At 43.0% G+C, this 16745-nt stretch overlaps 1 protein-coding gene across 1 annotated transcript in view; it reads right to left on the minus strand.

Moving 5' to 3' along the window:
• Window positions 1-1920: 1920 nt before the first annotated feature.
• LOC122564500 (solute carrier family 22 member 23) overlaps window positions 1921-16745 on the minus strand; it is a 108917-nt gene continuing 94092 nt past the window's right edge. Inside the window, exon 9 of the mRNA XM_043719476.1 lies at window positions 1921-3485. Within this exon, the coding sequence (XP_043575411.1) occupies window positions 3131-3485 (355 nt within the window). The 3' untranslated portion in view covers window positions 1921-3130. The remainder of the gene's footprint in view (window positions 3486-16745) is intronic.

A 16745-nucleotide genomic window follows, 5' to 3' on the forward strand; every position in this document is an offset into this window, starting at 1 on the left:
TGCAATAGCTCACCACTGCCTCCTCATGGACGCTAAGATGACAATAAATGCCAGTGACACTGTCATGAATTAATGAAAGTAAAAAATTGTTAACAGTGCTGGAGCACAGGGCCATGTGGAAAGAACCACACCTCAGTATAAAGACGTTACATTAAATGAAAACAATGTAGTGAGAAAGAATATTCTTTTGGATAGGGATTTTAAGCAATGATCCCCCTGCATCTTACAAGATGGAACATAATCCCCATCATCATCTCTTCCCTGCAAATTAAACACTTGGGCTTTAAAACTTCACCTAGTGAATGAAATGCTGCAGTACCCTTTTCACACACAAGAGGACATGAGTTCTCCAGATGCAGCACAATTTGCAGGTTATACAAATTAAACTATGGAAAACAAAACAGCACAAAGCAGTTTCACTGATCATCGTCCAGACCTGGAGTCTGCTTTCTGCTTCAGCCAAAAACATTCCACTACCCTCCGTTAAATCAATCTTCCTCTGCTTTCTGGTTTAAACTGCTCAGGTCTAACCTCATCCATTTCTCAGTGTTCTGCATTACTCACCCACTGGGAACAGTCTGCTCATCACCACCATGCCCCATCTCCTCTTTGCTTTAAGAAAAATCTCTAATAAATTGCCCAAAAATCTCATCTAATAAAACCACAAGATATAGGAGCAGAATTTGGCCATTTGGCCCATTGAATCTGCTCCACCATTCAATCATGGCTGATAAGTTTTGTGATCCCCTTACTGATCACGAATCTGGATATCTTGGTCTTCAGTACACACAATGACTTGGCCTCCACAGCCCTCTGCTGCAATGAACTCGAGAGTCAACACCCTCTAGCCAAAGAAATTAGTCATCTCAGTTCTAAAGGGTCATTCCCTTCACTCTGAGGCCTTGAGTCCTAGTCTTTTCCATTGATAGAAAAATCTTCAAGTCCAGTCTATCTAGGCCTCTCAGTATTCTGTAAGTTTCAATCAGGATCTGCCTCCCCCCATCCCCACCTTCTAACTTTCAAGTACTGACCCACAGTCCTCAAACGTTCCTCATATGACAAGCCCTTCATTCCCAATATCATTCCTGAGAACCAGCCAATGTAAACAGATTACTTGAGGTTTTATAATTCCTCGCTGCTGGCAGTGTTGAGAGGAGATGGAAAGTAGGACCCCATTCCCAGAACGATATACACAATGGAGCGATCCCAAAACATAACCTTGTTCCCTGTCCACTTTCAACCTGGGAGATATTACCCAATTCCTTCTCTCCACTTTCTCTGTGCAACCAGAGTTTAAAATCAACTTTCATGTCATCCTCTTGGATAATCTCCTGTGGGGCTCCTTGGCCAAAAGCTTTGTGAAATCCCACAGCCGCCCGTCTCCTTCACAGGTTGACTCTTTAAAAGGGATGAACTCAGATTTCTCTAGTTTCCTCATTTCCCCTCCCCCCACCTTGCTCAGTCCCAACCCTCGAAACTCAGCACCACCTTCCTAACCTGCAATCTTCTTCCTGACGTCTCCGCTCCCACCCCCACTCAGGCCTATCACCCTCACCTTAACCTCCTTCCACCTATTGCATTTCCAATGCCCCTCCCCCAAGTCCCTCCTCCCTACTTTTTATCTTAGCCTGCTGGGCACACTTTCCTCATTCCTGAAGGGCTCATGTCCGAAACGTCGATTCTCCTGCTCCTTGGATGCTGGCTGACCTGCTGCGATTTTCCAGCAACACATTTTCAACCTTCACATAAACCAAATCATTCGCCCACATTTCTGCCACCTCCATTCTCCAGCTCCTTGGATGCTGCCTGACCTGCTGCGCTTTTCCAGCAACACATTTTCAGGTCTGAGCATAGTCCTTATTTAAAAAAACAAACCCTTACCATGCTCATTTCATTTCAAGTAGGTACACAAGGCAGGTAGAAAGTGAACAATGACAATTACTTTATTTGCATTTTAAAATATCCACTATGTAATTTTAATGATATGTACTCCAGCACTTTTGGTGACACGTGTATTGAATTCAGACATAACGGTCAGTTGACTAATGAAATGTCACAGGTGTCAGGATAACTACGTGCCTCAGTGATTCACCTCGATTTAAAAGTGGGCAAAGAGGTGGGAAATATACGTGTCACCCCTTGTGACGTTGGCTGGTGGGAAAAACTCTGACGGCGATGATGTTACCAGTGATCCGATATACCACTCGTAAAGTACAAATAGTGTCATGGAGAAATCATTTAAAAATTCAATTCATGCTTTTAACACTTAAATTATTCCTGTACATAACTTTTTTTAAAAAAAAATGATTAGTAGCATACCACAGCCTAGAAGATACAAAACAAAACACTGTAATTTACAATTAAAGACCTGATAAAAGTGGGAGGGGGAGGAAAATGCTGGCATTAAAATCACAAACATTAGCACAGTCCATCAGTTCCTTATTTTGAAAAAAACAGAGCTGGCGGGGGAAAAGAAAAACTGTTGAAAGGGATTTTGTACAATTTGCACTTTGTTTTTCAGAGGAAAAAAATGGATTAGTTTGTCAAATGGGAAGTAATTGCGAACCCAAGTTTTAAATCAAACACAAATCAGATCATTTCATGTGGCGATAGCTGGGGTGTTTGTGGGGGGTGGGGGGGTCAGATAATGAGGAGTCACAGAGAGGGACAACAGTTACAGGGACACTCCAAGCGGTGAGTGGAGCTGTAGTTCATCTTGATCTTTCACACAGTTCTTTCAACATTAACCTTCAAAACCTCCTTCAGTGGTATAGCAGCTCGCTGAGTACAGTCCTTTTTGATGCTGTCTTTCCCCTCCCAAGTGTAGTGCATCTCCTTCCATTGCAGATTGAACAGCATGTTCCAGGCAGCCGAAAATGACCAAAAGGCTCCCTAAGTTCCCTTCACATTGTTGGACAATCGTCAAAAACGCCATCCCTTTGGTGTCAGGGGAGAGCAAACCTTGATGTTGTAAGTAGTCTTTTAAAAACAAAAGAAAAGGTGCCTCATCCATAATTAAAACATATCTGCAAAGAGCAGCCACGTTAATTAATTATCCTTTCACGAAAGAAAACCAGCTGCTGGATGAAATTTGTGCAAAAAGAAACACAACTGTAAACATTAAATAAAATCATTTGGACCTCGTGCCATTGGCCGTGGGGCTCTCAGGAGTCAGCTCGGAGTTTGGGTTTTCATTGAGCCCTGAATAGTCCTTGAGCTCAGTGTTGTTTGAGAGTAGGGGCTGTTCGATCTTCTTGGCAGGGATGAACGGCTGCCTGGTGTAGGTGTCACCATCGTCTATGGTTTCAGGCAGGTTCTGTCCTCTGCTTTCGGGCAGGAGCAATATGCAAATGATGCAGATCACTGTGCAGCAGGCAAAGATCACATGGTGAAGGAAGTAACCTTGCTGGTTATGAAGCTCCATGATTGGTGCTGTCAACTGGCCAAACCCGGCGCTAGCCAAAACCAAGCCCAGTCCTCCACCCCTGAAAAGGCAAAGAAAAAGCGCACGTTGGTTAATGTGGACCATTCTGGAAATCCTCACTGATCTTCCATTGCTTCCCTCACCATCCTGATCAACAGATCTTTTGATTACCAGAAACAATTCCAACCATACAAGCCAGGTGAGTTCAGAATACAGTCACCATGAACCAACTTGGGTCAACTGTTACTTTAATCTGAATGCACTTGAGGACGACCTCTCATCTCGTAAAACAGAGTGAAGTTCTCACTAGATCAGCAGCAGGTCAATTCTAAATAAAAATCCGAGAGAATTGTGGATGCTGTGAATCAGAAACAAAAATTGCTGGAAAAGCTCAGCAGGTCTGGCAGCGACTGTGAAGAGAAATCAGTTAACGTTTTGGGTTGAAGATCTAAAATTTGAATTTAGGCTGTTGTCAGAAGCAACAAACATATGTAGATTTTTACTAACCACAAAATGGCTTTTCAATTTAAATTAACACATCAAAATGGATGCAAGTAATGATTTGACTCTGTGAACTTGAACTGATGCTTTGCTAAGTTGGTTGTATTTAGAGATAAGAGAGGACAATGGATTTATCATAAGATGAATCGTAAGGCAGTGATTTGGTATTCGAACTAACCTCGAACTGCCAGCAGGAGATGGTGATCTACATAAATGAAGAACCCTTTCCAAGGGAATATCATTGGATTAACCTGCTCTTAAACATGTCACCTCAATGTGTGATTGGTGTTTTCTTGTAATTAATTGCTGTACTCTCTCAAAAAAACCCATAAATAATGCGTAATTTTCAAATGTAATTGCGCAACTTCAGTCACGAAACACAGAAGCTTTAACCTCTGTGTTGCTGAACAGAATTGCATCAAGGTGCCTTAATTTAATAAATTAATGACTTTTGCCTTTGTACAGACCGCATTCCATTGATTCTTTTGACTGATCTCGAACCAAGAGGCCCTTCCTAAAAACAATCCTGTTGTGTTACGTCTTAGTTAGTCAGAGACATGAGGGTATAATAGTCTCATACTCCATCTTACTTCACCTCATAAAGCATAACACTTTAATCGATGCATGCTCTCTCTCTATTGTATATTAATAGCTTAATTTTAACCCAGGCTTGTTGAATGCAAAATGTTTGCAGACAATGTGTTATAATAAATGTCTGAGAGACCCCTCATAACCGCAGGGAGACAGTGAGGACTGCAGATGCTGGAGATCAGAGTCGAGCGTGTGGTGCTGGAAAAGCACAGCAGGTCAGGCAGCATCCCAAGAGCAGGAAAATCACCGTAACTGCACCCAGTTTTTTTATTTGAAAAAGTCACAGGAAATAACCCAAGGATTGTCACATCAGGGAAAAGGTGTTGCTGAAGGCAAACTGGCATAGTGCTCCTTTGTGCAGAGTGGTGTTTAGCTACTCAGGATACAATATACTGTGACCAATAAACTCATCTAGGTTTGGCATTGTCAGTATTTTCTTCTTGACGTTATTTTCCCTTTGGTTTAAGAGGTGACCAACAGTCACCAATTGCCACAGCCGTAATACTCTGTGCTAGGTTGCCAGGTTTATATGAATTGGTTCAAAACAAACTAAAAAAGGAACCAGTCTTAAAGAAGAAATTAAAGGCAATAAAAACGACGACAAGTTTCCAGGACTGACCAAACTCTAACCCAGAGCTTTACAGGAATGATGTGGGAACATTGCAAATGCCCCGAATGTTAAGAATAAATTGGTCTCAGAGAAAGCAGCTTCGGTTATGCAGAATAATGCTAGATATTAAGGGTTAAATTATAGTAAAAAACTCAACTAGCATTGTATTCTCTAAAACATATTCGGTCAAGAGGTAATTCCTTCAAAGTTTACAAGGCTTTGTTTTCAGGCTAGGGTAAATGGAGTGAAACTCTCTGCTGCTTGGGGAAATCTAGGTCTTGAGTTCATAATGGAGGTTTCCCAGAAGTTTCCTCATTTCCCTCCCCCCACCTTATCCCAGATCCGACCTTCCAATTTAGTACCACCTTCTTGAACTGTCCTACCTGTCCATCTTCCTTCCCACCTATCTGCTCCACCCCCCAACCTATGACCTTCACTTCCAGCTTCATCTACCTATCACATTCTGAGCTACTTTCCCCCAGCCTCCTATTTATCACTCAGCGCTCCCAGGGCCACAAGCCTCATTCCTGATGAAGGACTTACGTCCAAAATGTTGACTCTCCGGCTCCTTGGATGCTGCCTGACCGGCTGTGCTTTTCCAACACCACACCTTTCAACTAGAGTTCAATTATGCAAATGTTAGAGCAAGACCATTCAGGAGTGACATTAGGGGACATCCTGAGAAGCTGGTAAAAGCTTTTGAACACAAGTGACAATTCATGCTAAATTGATTATTTATATTAAATCAGAGAATAACAGTTTTTCATTAACTAGAATCATTGGGATGTACAGCACAGAAGCTGACCCTTCTGTCCAACTCATCCATGCTGACCACATATCCTAAATTAATCTAGTCCCATTTACCAGCACTTGGCCCTTCTCCCTCTAAACCCTTTCTATTCGTATGACTGACCAGATGCCTTTTAAATGTTGTAATTGTACTAGTCTCCACCACTTCCTCTGGCAGCTCATTCCATACATGCACCATCTGTGTGAAAAGGTTGCCCCTTAGATCCCTTTCAAATCTTTCCTCTATCTCTGGACTCTCACCGCAGGGAGCTAAAAAAAGGTGTTAAGAGGTATTTGGCAAGGTCAGGATCATAGCTTTAGACTGACTATCAGTCATGATGACAGTGAGTGATGGAATAGGCTTGCGGGGGCGAAATGAACTCATGTTCCTACAAAGTTAACAGATTTGCCTTATTTAGTATAGGTCTATCCTGGCAGGATATGAAGTCAGCTATTTGGGTGGTACGGTGGCACAGTGGTTAGCACTGCTGCCTCACAGTGCCAGGGACCTGGGTTTGATTCCTGCCGCTGGCGACTGTGTGGAGTTTGCACATTCTCCCCGTGTCTGCGTGGGTTTCCTCCGGGTGCTCCAGTTTCCTCCCACAATCCAAAAGATGTGCAGGTCAGGTGAACTGGCCATGCTAAATTGCCCATAGTGTTAGGTGCATTAGTCAGAGGGAGATATAGGGTAGGGGAATGGGTCTGGGTGGGTTACTTTTCAAAGGGTTGGTGTGGACTTGTTGGGCTGAAGGGCCTGTTTCCATCCTGTAGGGAATCTAATCTATTTACAGGCCTCACCACCATGATCTTTGTGCACTCTAGCAGAAAGACAGGACACCAAGGTCGCGAGAGGAGAGGAGGGAATGGGAGACAGTTTGATCAGACGCTCAAGTTCACAAATAGGAAACATTTGGACGGATGTGGGCCAAGCAGAGACAGGTGGGACTAGTTTATTTTGGTTGGTTGGACCGAAGGGTCTGTTCCCATGCTGTGTGATTGGAAGCATTGGACAGCCCCTACCATGTACACTGAAGATAAGATACAGTTCCTGTATAAGATAACTGGTTTGCCTGAAGTGCTGCTTTCCAAAAAACTGCACACAATAGCTGCCTTGATTGCGTGTATTTAAACAAAAACAGAGAAAGGGGACACTAAAATAAATTTGAAGCTGAGCTGGGATACCACTGGAATTGCTGACTACAGTTTCACGTGAGGAGAGAAATCACAAGACAGTGAGAGCGAATGATTGTAGCATAAACCATCAGCTCAGTTGTCAGGATGTCATAAATGAAAATAAATGAGTCACAGTGCAAGGACACTGAAAAGCATAGCTGTCTCACTGCCCCTAATGCTGGCAGATTTGTATGGAACAAACCACATTACTACTGAAATAGAACTACATACTGGACCTTTTGATAATAGGTCAGGCTCCTTCAAAAAGCATCAACAAAATTGGATAAGGCATATCAGTACAGAGTAGTCTGCTCCAAGTAGCTCACACTACATCAACACACCCTTCATGGGTGTAAGACCAAATACCCGTGGGTAGCTATGGGTTTACTGACTTAATGCTTATTTGGGAGTCAGTCAGCTGTCTGATTTCATCTACACAGGATTATTTACCATTGTACACCACTGAAAACACTGTACACTACATCCTAGAAAATTCAAAAGGCTGAAAACAAGCTTTAAAAAAAAAACTGACCACTCAGCAAACAACAATCTGTGATGCAGAGTGACACCAACAGTTTGGGTTCAATTCCCATCACCAGCTGAGGTTACTATGGAGGACTCTCCTTCTCAACCTCTCATCTTGCTTGAGGGATAGTGACCCTCTGCTCAAAATTTACCAGTAACCTCGTATACACACGTACATACACACATATATATATATATACACACACAGACACATACACACACACACAAGCCCTAAGGTCCTCTAGGACTTTGGTGATTTTCCTTTTACCAGAAGTGGCCTTAAACAAATCCCTCCTGCCCAGAATTGACTAAAAACAGAAAGGAGCATTTTCCTTTGGTAGGGTGATTGGCACAGGTAATACTCCTACAGGTCATTCTGCTATTATGAGTGTTTCATTAATGCAAATTTGCTATAACATGATTGACGAATTGGGGACACCATTTCTAAAGCGCAAACTTCTAAAGTGTGTACTTGTTATAAGGTGATTCCGGCCCCATTAGTTTAAATGGTACTGCTATTACATGATTTTCTTACAAGAGAGTGAAACTACCATGTTATAGAAGAACTGACTGTACATATTCTAATCAGCCTCAGTTTTTTTTCTGCTGCTTTGAAACTTTAATACATTTCTAGCTGAATAGCACCTCCAATACTGTCAATTCCATCTTCAAGGGAGAAGCTGGAGGGTATGTAGAGCACACTGATGAGGTAATCAGCACAGTTACAGAGTGTAATCAACACTCTACAATCAACACAGCAAGGAGGAACCCTGCTAATTCAACACAAATACCCTGAACCAACACTCCTCACATCATTATTCAGTACATTTATGATAGAACTGAACAGACTGATAATAAACCAGTATGTCATTCTCCTCTTCAGAGAAAATTAGGTTCCATGAGCCTAGCACTAAAACCACATTTTGAGCAGGAACCTTGAATACACATCTCAGAGACAATCTGAGATTTGGCAGATACTTTCCCTCAGCTTCCAGCCTTTCCTAAAGGCATAAAGCCCAGTGAAACTCAACAATAACAATGATGCAAACAATTTCAATAAAGTCCTAAAATGTTTGAAGCTGCCTTTTCATAGATTCAGACAGTATAGAAGAGGCCTTTGGCCCATCAAGTCTGTACTCCTAAAACGACACTAAATCTGCACGAGTCCCACCTTCCTGCACGAGACACATGTTACGGCATTTCAAGTGCTCATCTGAGTACGTTAAGGTTACCCACTCCATTCCAGACCCCCCCCCCCCCCCATCACCCTCCTCAAATCCAGATGGAGGACGGGTAAAATTCCTGGCGCTAACAGGCTGCTCCTTTGAGGTATTTAAATGCTGGAGGCGATTTCCTCACATTCCAGGAGCAGCAATTACTGTTTTAGATGCCATTGCATTTGCTTTTCTCCAAAGTTCCAAAACAAGTCAAAACAATGGAACTTTCAAAAGGAGGAGGAACAGACAAAGGCAGCACATGGTGAGGTCGGTGCAGGAGAGAGAGAGAGAGAGAGAGAGAGAGAGAGAGAGAGAGAGAGAGAGAGGAGAGAGAAAGAGACCCACACTGCCAACTAACATAGCAGTGACTGCCTTTGCTATTTAATTCATGTATCACTGGACATCGGAGTGCATCTGGGAAATTAACAAACAGTGAAATGCACAACTGATCTTGGTGGAACTTGTTTGGGAGAGGTCACAGCACAGAAACAGATAAGTGAATGGTTTTAAGTGTGGCCTTACAGGAAGTCTGCAGTAGTGAGTACAGTGGGTTCTTTCTTGATTATATGTTTATTGAGATATGTCTCTTGATTAAACTTAGAAATATAAGCCATAAGTATTAAGTTAGTCTGGAGCAGTATTTTGTAGAGGAAGAAGACAATGCTATTTTCTGGGTCTGTAGATTGGAAGAAGCAAAAATGGCCTTTAGTAGAGTGATATGCTCTTCTTGCCGGATGTGGAAGTTTAGGGAGAGTTTATGGGTTACGGAGGATTACATCTGCAATAAATGCCTTTGGTTGTGAATCCTATCAGATCAAATGGATGGGTTGGAGTGACAGTTAGAGGCAATGAGGAATTTACAAGAGCATGGGGGTGTGATGGATGGCAGTTATACAAAGGAGGAAAGTCACAGATACAGCCACATAGATGGGCTCACTCCAGGAAAGATGAGAGTTAGGTAGGTAGTGCAGGAGTCTTCTGTGGCTATTTCAAACAAGTATGCTGTTTTGGAAAATGTAGGGGGGTGATGGATTCTCAGGGGAATGTAGCATGAATAGCCAAGTTTCTGGTAACGAGCCTGACTCTAATGCAATGAGGGGTGCATCGGGTTCCAAGAGATCGATTGTGTTTGGGGACTCTCTAGACTGCGACAGAGTCTGTGGCCAGCATCGAAAAATCAGAATGGTGTGTTGCCCCCCTAGTGGCAGGATCAAGGATGTTTCAGAGAGGGTGCAGAATATTCTCAACAGGGAGAGAGGCGCCAGCCAGAGGTCACTGTACACAGGGGAACCAATGACATTGGAAGGGAAAAGGATGAAATTCTCAAGGGGGAATATAGAGAGTTAGGCAAAAATTTAAAAAGGAAGTCCTCGAGAGTAGTAATATCTGGATTACTCCCCTTGCTGTGAGCTAAGGAATAGGGGGATAGAGCAGATGAATGCATGGCTGAGGAGCTGGTGTATGGGAGAAGTATTCACATTTTTGGATCATTGGAATCTCTTCTTGAGTACAAGTACAAGGAGGACAGATTGCACCTGAATTGGAAGGGGACTAACATACTGGCAGGGAGATTTACTAGAGCTGCTTGGGAGGATTTAAACTATTAAAGTGGTGGGGTGGGACTCAGATTTTTGGATCATTGGAATCTCTTCTGGAGTACAAGTACAAGGAGGACAGATTGCACCTGAATTAGAAGGGGACTAACATACTGGCAGGGAGATTTACTAGAGCTGCTTGGGAGGATTTAAACTATTAAAGTGGTGGGGTGGGACTCAGGGAGATAGTGAGGAAAGAGATCAATCTGACACTGGTACAGTTGATAAAAAAGCGAGTAAAACTGTCGGGGCAGGCAGAGACAAAGCAGAGAACAAGGTAGGACTGATAAATTAAACTGCATTTATTTCAATGCAAGAGGCCTAACCGGGAAGGCAGATGAATTCAGGGCATGGTTAGGAACATGAGACTAGGTTATCATGGTAATTACAAAAACATGGCTCAGGGATAGACAGGACTGGCAGCTTAATGTTCCAGGATACAAATGCTGCAAGAAGGACAGAAAGGGAGGCAAAAGAGGGGGAGTGGCGTTTTTAATAAGGAATAGCATTACATCTGTATTAAGGGAGGATATTCCCAGAAATACATCCAGGGAAGTTATTTGTGATGAACAGAGAAATAAGAAAGGGATGATCACCTTATTGGGATTGTATTATAGACCCCCCCTAATAGTCAGAGGGAAATTGAGAAATAAATTTGTAAGGAGATCTCAGTTATCTGTAAGAATTATAGGTGGTTATGGTAGGGGATTTTAACTTTCCAAACGTAAGCTGGAACTGCCATAGTGTTAAGGGTTTAGATGGAGAGGAATTTGTTAAGTGTGTACAAGAAACTTTCTGATTCAGTATGTGGATGTACCCACTAGAGAAGGTGCAAAACTAGACCTACTCTTGGGAAGTAAGGCAGGGCAGGTGACGGAGGTGTCAGTGGGGGAGCACTTTGGGGCCAGCAGCCATAATTCTATTAGATTTAAAATAGTGATGGCAAAAGATCTAAAAGTTGAAGTTCTAAATTGGAGAAAGACTAATTTTTGACAGTATTAGGCAAGAACAGTCTCACAAACATGATTGAGATTTTTGTAGTAGTAACAAAGAGGATTGATGAGGGCAGAGCAGAAGATGTGATCTATATGGACTTCAGTAAGGTGTTCACCAAGATTCCCCATGGGACACTGGTTAGCAAGGTTAGATCCCACAGAATACAGGGAGAACTAGCCATTTGGATACACAAGTGGCTCAAAGATAGAAGACAGAGGGTGATGGTGGAGGATTGTTTTTCAGACTGGAGGCCTGTGACCAGTGGAGTGCCACAAGGATCAGTGCTGGGTTCACTACTTTTTGTAGATTAGGTAAATGATTTGGATGTGAGCATAAGAGGTACAGTTAGTAAGTTTGCAGATGACACCAAAATTGGAGGTGTAGTGGACAGCGTAGAAGGTTACCTCAGATTACAACAAGATCTTGACCAGATGGGCCAATGGGCCGAGAAGTGGCAGATGGAGTTTAATTTAGATAAATGCAAGGTGCTGCATTTTGGGAAAGCAAACGTTAGCAGGACTTATACACTTAATAGTAAGGTCCTAGGGAGTGTTGCTGAACAAAGAGACCTTGGAGTGCAGGTTCATAGCTCCTTGAAAGTGGAGTCGCAGGTAGACATGATAGTGAAGGCGATGTCTGGTATTTTTGGTCAGAGTACAGGAGTTGGGAAGTCATGTTGCAGCTGTACAGGACATTGGTTAGCCCACTGTTGGAATATTGCATGCAATTCTGGTCTCCTTCCTATCGGAAGGATGTTGTGAAACCTGAAAGGGTTCAGAAAAGATTTACAAGGATGTTGCGAGGGTTGGAGGATTTGAGCTATAGGGAGAGGCTAAACAGGCTGGGGCTGTTTTTCCTGAAGCATCGGAAGGCTGAGGGGTAACCTTATAGAGGTTTATAAAATCATGAGGGGCATGGATAGGATAAATAGACAAAGTCTTTTCCCTGGGGTCGGGGAGTCCAGAACTAGAGGGCATAGGTTTAGGGTGTGAGGGGAGAGATATAAAAGGGAGCTAAGGGGCAACATTTTCACACAGGGGGTGGTACGTGCAAGGAATGAGCTGCCAGAGGAAGTGGTGAAGGCTGGTACAATTGCAACATTTAAAAGGCATTTGGATGGGTATATGCATAGGAAGGGTTTGGAGGGATATGGGCCGGGGGCTGGCAGGTGGGACTAGTTTGGGTTGGGATATCTAGTCAGCATGGACAGGTTGGACTGAAGGGTCTGTTTCCGTGCTGCACATCTCTAGGATTCGAAATCCCCTCCAAACAGCCTGCGTTAGACTTTACAAAACACCGCCTTGTTATTGGCCCTTTGACAAAGGGGAACAACTGCTTTCTACCCATCTTGCCCATGCCCCTCAATCTTAAACACCTCTCAGGTTCCCCCTCGGCCTTCTCTGCTCCAAAGACAATAACCCGAGTCTATCCAGCCTCTATTCATAGCTGACACACTCCATTCCAGGCAACACCCTGGTTAATCTTCTCCACACCCCCTTCCAGTGCAATCACATCCTCCCTACAGTATAGTGGGCAGAACCACACACAGTACTCCAGCTATTAGGCAAAAACGTTCTGTACAGCTCCAACAAGGCCTCCCTGCCATTATGCAGAAAGGTCTTACCAGATGGAAGGGCAGCTTGCTCAATTTAGAGACAGAAGTAGAAACATGGTGACTTGTGGTGGTTTAACCTCACTCAGATAAGGCGAGAGGTTAAGCAGAGTCTTTCACGGTAACCTCAGCCGGTGTGGGAATTGAACCCATACTGTTGACATCACACAGGATTGCGACCCATCTGTCCAGCCAACTGCACAAACCAAACTGACTGAATGCATTAGATTTGGTTATTATTATCTGTACAAACAGTAGCCCACAGTGGTCTCGATTTTAACTGTAAATCTCTATGTAGTCTAGCACATGTCACTGTATTTGATGGACAACAATAACTGTTGGACTGGCGCACACACTGTCAACTGCAATAAAACAAAAGGAATGCACAAGGAATTTAAAGTTTCCATCTTTGGTCTGAGTATGAACACGTGATGCAAAAATGTTTTAAAGGAAACTTTGAACTTCGACTTTTCAGCTGTCTCACTAAGTCTGGCATTAAATGTCTGTCTGAGCTCCTGCCCTCTCCAGGGCTGCGGTGCTGTATATCTGCGGGCGTTTTGGGGCAGCTGTATAAACAAAGGCTGGTTTGCTCTTGCAGTAGAAACAGTGTCAGGAAATGGTTCTGTTGAACTGGTCTGCACCCATGCGGTCTTTCTCATCTTTGAGACGCTTGTGCCAGATGACCTATTTCCTATTCCAATTCCCAAATCTACAAACCATTCGGCTGTTCACCTGCTTTAAACTTCTCCTTCTCCCACTTAAGTATTTTAAGTAGTTTCTTCACATACTTATATGCATCTGTGAGCACGTATGTGTCGTGTGTCTAGAGCTGAGTGCATGTTGTGTGCATTTTCCTCCTTTCCCCACCTTCTATTCTATTTCTTTTCAAGGACTGTATATTTATAACTTTCCCAGTTCTGATCACGTCAATACATCCGTCCTCTCGGCTGGGCCGCTGAATGTTGCTGGCTAGGGTATTTGCACCCTGAAAAGAGATCCATTTATTCATCTGGCTAATAAAAGATATGTTCCTGACTCAAAACAAAACAGCAGCTGAACATGTTGTGCCCCATGCAGCACAGAGTCAAATCCAAACACTGCCAACTAACCACTATTGAACCCACAGTGAACAAGGAACGACACAAAGCATTTCAGCGCAGGCTCCAAGTTTGATGGAATCAGTCAGGCTGCATTCTGCATGAATTCTCCACTTAAAGGATTAAAATCTCAGCTGTTTCCCTCCAACCTGCAGCGTGAATTCCAGCAGTAGGGGCCCAACTCTTAGCGATGAAGTAAAGGCAAACCGCCCAAAGTCACTGCCTTCACAGTAAACAACCACACAAAAAAAACTAAAAACTGTTGGGGAAAAATGGCCATAAAATCTAAAATCAATGAAAACAAAGAGACTGCTAGATGGCAAAAAATTTGGGAAAAGTAACTCAGGTGTAGGAAAGCGTGAGATGTTTGGATCTGATAAAGATAGATGAGAATATTTAGTAAATGTTGAAGATCAGAACTGTGGAGGAGCAGACATTTATAGGCACAACACAGAAACTAAGAGGTTAGTGTACAGGTACAAAAAAATAGTTTAAATTAACCGTGTACATGTATATAGCACCTTCAACACAAACAGCCCAATACATACCAGCAATATCAAACCAAAGAAATGACATGAACAATATAAAAAGGAAGAATTAGGACAACTTAAGTAGGTCTTAAAGGAATATCTTTTTAAAAAGCAGCAGGAACCAGAGGGATGGAGAAATTTAGGCTAGTCATTCCAGAGCTAAGCCCCAATCGATTGAAGGTATGGGCACCAACGATGCAGTAATTACAGATTAGCAACGCACAAGATGTCAGATTTGGAAAATAACTGAGATCTTCGAGGATCAGAGCGCTGTAGGAAGTGAGCGAGTAAAGGGGAAGGCTGCAATGAGATGATAAAATCTCTAGCAATGAAGGGACAAGAATTTTAAAAATTCAGGCATTGCCAGGCCAGTGAGCCAATGTAGTACAGATTTGCGAATGGAATTTTAAATGCTGTAATTTTACCAGCCTCCAGTTTCTCTGGCAGCTCATTCCATACACACACCATCCTCTGTGAAACTGTTGCCCCTTAGGTCCCTTTTAAATATTTCCCTTCTCACCTTAAGCCTATGCCATCTAGTTTTGGACCTCCTCACCCTGGGGAATGACCTTGTTTATCTACCCTATCCAAGGTAGGGTAGATAAGATCTCTATAAGGTCACCCCTCAGTCTCCAACTCTCCAGGGAAAATAGCCCCAGCCTATTCAACCTCTCCCTAGAGCTCAAACCCTCCAACCTTTTAAATCTTCTCTGAACCCTTTCAAATTTCACAACAGCCTTCCTATAGCAGGGAGACCAGAAGTGCACACAGTATTTCAAAAGTGGCCTAACCAATGACCTGTACAGCCGTGACATGTCCTCCCAACTCCTATAAATCCTTCCTGAAGAAGGGCTCATGCCCGAAATGTCGATTCTCCTGCTCCTTGGATGCTGCCTGATCTGCTGCGCTTTTCTAGCAACACATTTTCAGCTCCCAACTCCTATAATCAACATAGAGGAGAAGTGGTGACTAACTAAAGCACCGCTTGGTTGACAGGATCAAAGAAAACAAATATTGTATTTTTTTAATCATCCAGAGGAAAACTGCCCTCGTAGATTGATATTTTATACTTTAAGCATAAAATGTGCTTTCTATGTATGGTGCAGTGCAAGTTCAGTTTGTAATGACCTGCTGTGCTGTTCCAGCAATAAAGTTTCAACTTTCTATGTATGGTGCAGTGCAAGTTCAGTTTGTAATGCTTCCTTAATTCTGTCTCAGAAGATTCTAGAGTTCTATTTCCAGGTTTGAGGAAGTGCCACACCACAGGCTAATCACCACTATGAACTGGTTTAATAGGCACAAACTTATTTCACGTGGGGCCCACCAGTCTGGACTGGGTTCAATCGAAGGTCCTTGGAAGCGAAAAGCAGAATGACGAACCTAATAGAAGTTTTCTCAAGTCTATTTGGAGGATCATGGACAGAATATCGGAAGGAGTGAAATAACAAATCTGACGATTATCTTAAAAATAAAACTGAAAGAATCACTGCTGTTTCATTAAACATCCAGCAGCCTGTCACATTTGAAGCATAGAATTTTTGACAAATGCTTCAGAATACTGTGAATACACATTTTGAACAGAGTTTGATATTTGTCATGAAGATCGATTGACTGCTGTCCTTGAAATAACATGCATAATTTTATCCATAAATAATACATTTACAGATTGGACTCATTATTTGGTAGGTGGGACCTAGCTAAACTGGAATAAACAGGTTATTTCAATATGAGGGCACCTTGGTGATCTTAGCAAAAGGTTATAGAAGATCATAGAACCCCCTACAGTATGGAAACAGGCCCTTCAGCCCAACAAGTCCACACCAACCCTTCCAACAGTAACCCACCCAGACCCATTCCCCGAACCTATTACTTCACATTTACCCATAGCTAATGCACCTAAACTACACATTCTGAACTCCATAGGCAATTTAGCATGGCCAATTCACCTAACCTGCACATCTTTGAATTGTGGGAGAAAACCGGAGCACCTGGAGGAAGCCCTTGCAGACATGGGGAGAGCCACACAGAGTTGCCAACGGCTGGGATCAAACCCAGGTCCCTGGCATTGTGAGACAGCAGTGCTAA

The sequence above is a fragment of the Chiloscyllium plagiosum genome, chromosome 29 (genome assembly GCF_004010195.1).
Source record: "Chiloscyllium plagiosum isolate BGI_BamShark_2017 chromosome 29, ASM401019v2, whole genome shotgun sequence".
In the NCBI taxonomy this organism is placed as follows: Eukaryota; Metazoa; Chordata; class Chondrichthyes; order Orectolobiformes; family Hemiscylliidae; genus Chiloscyllium; species Chiloscyllium plagiosum.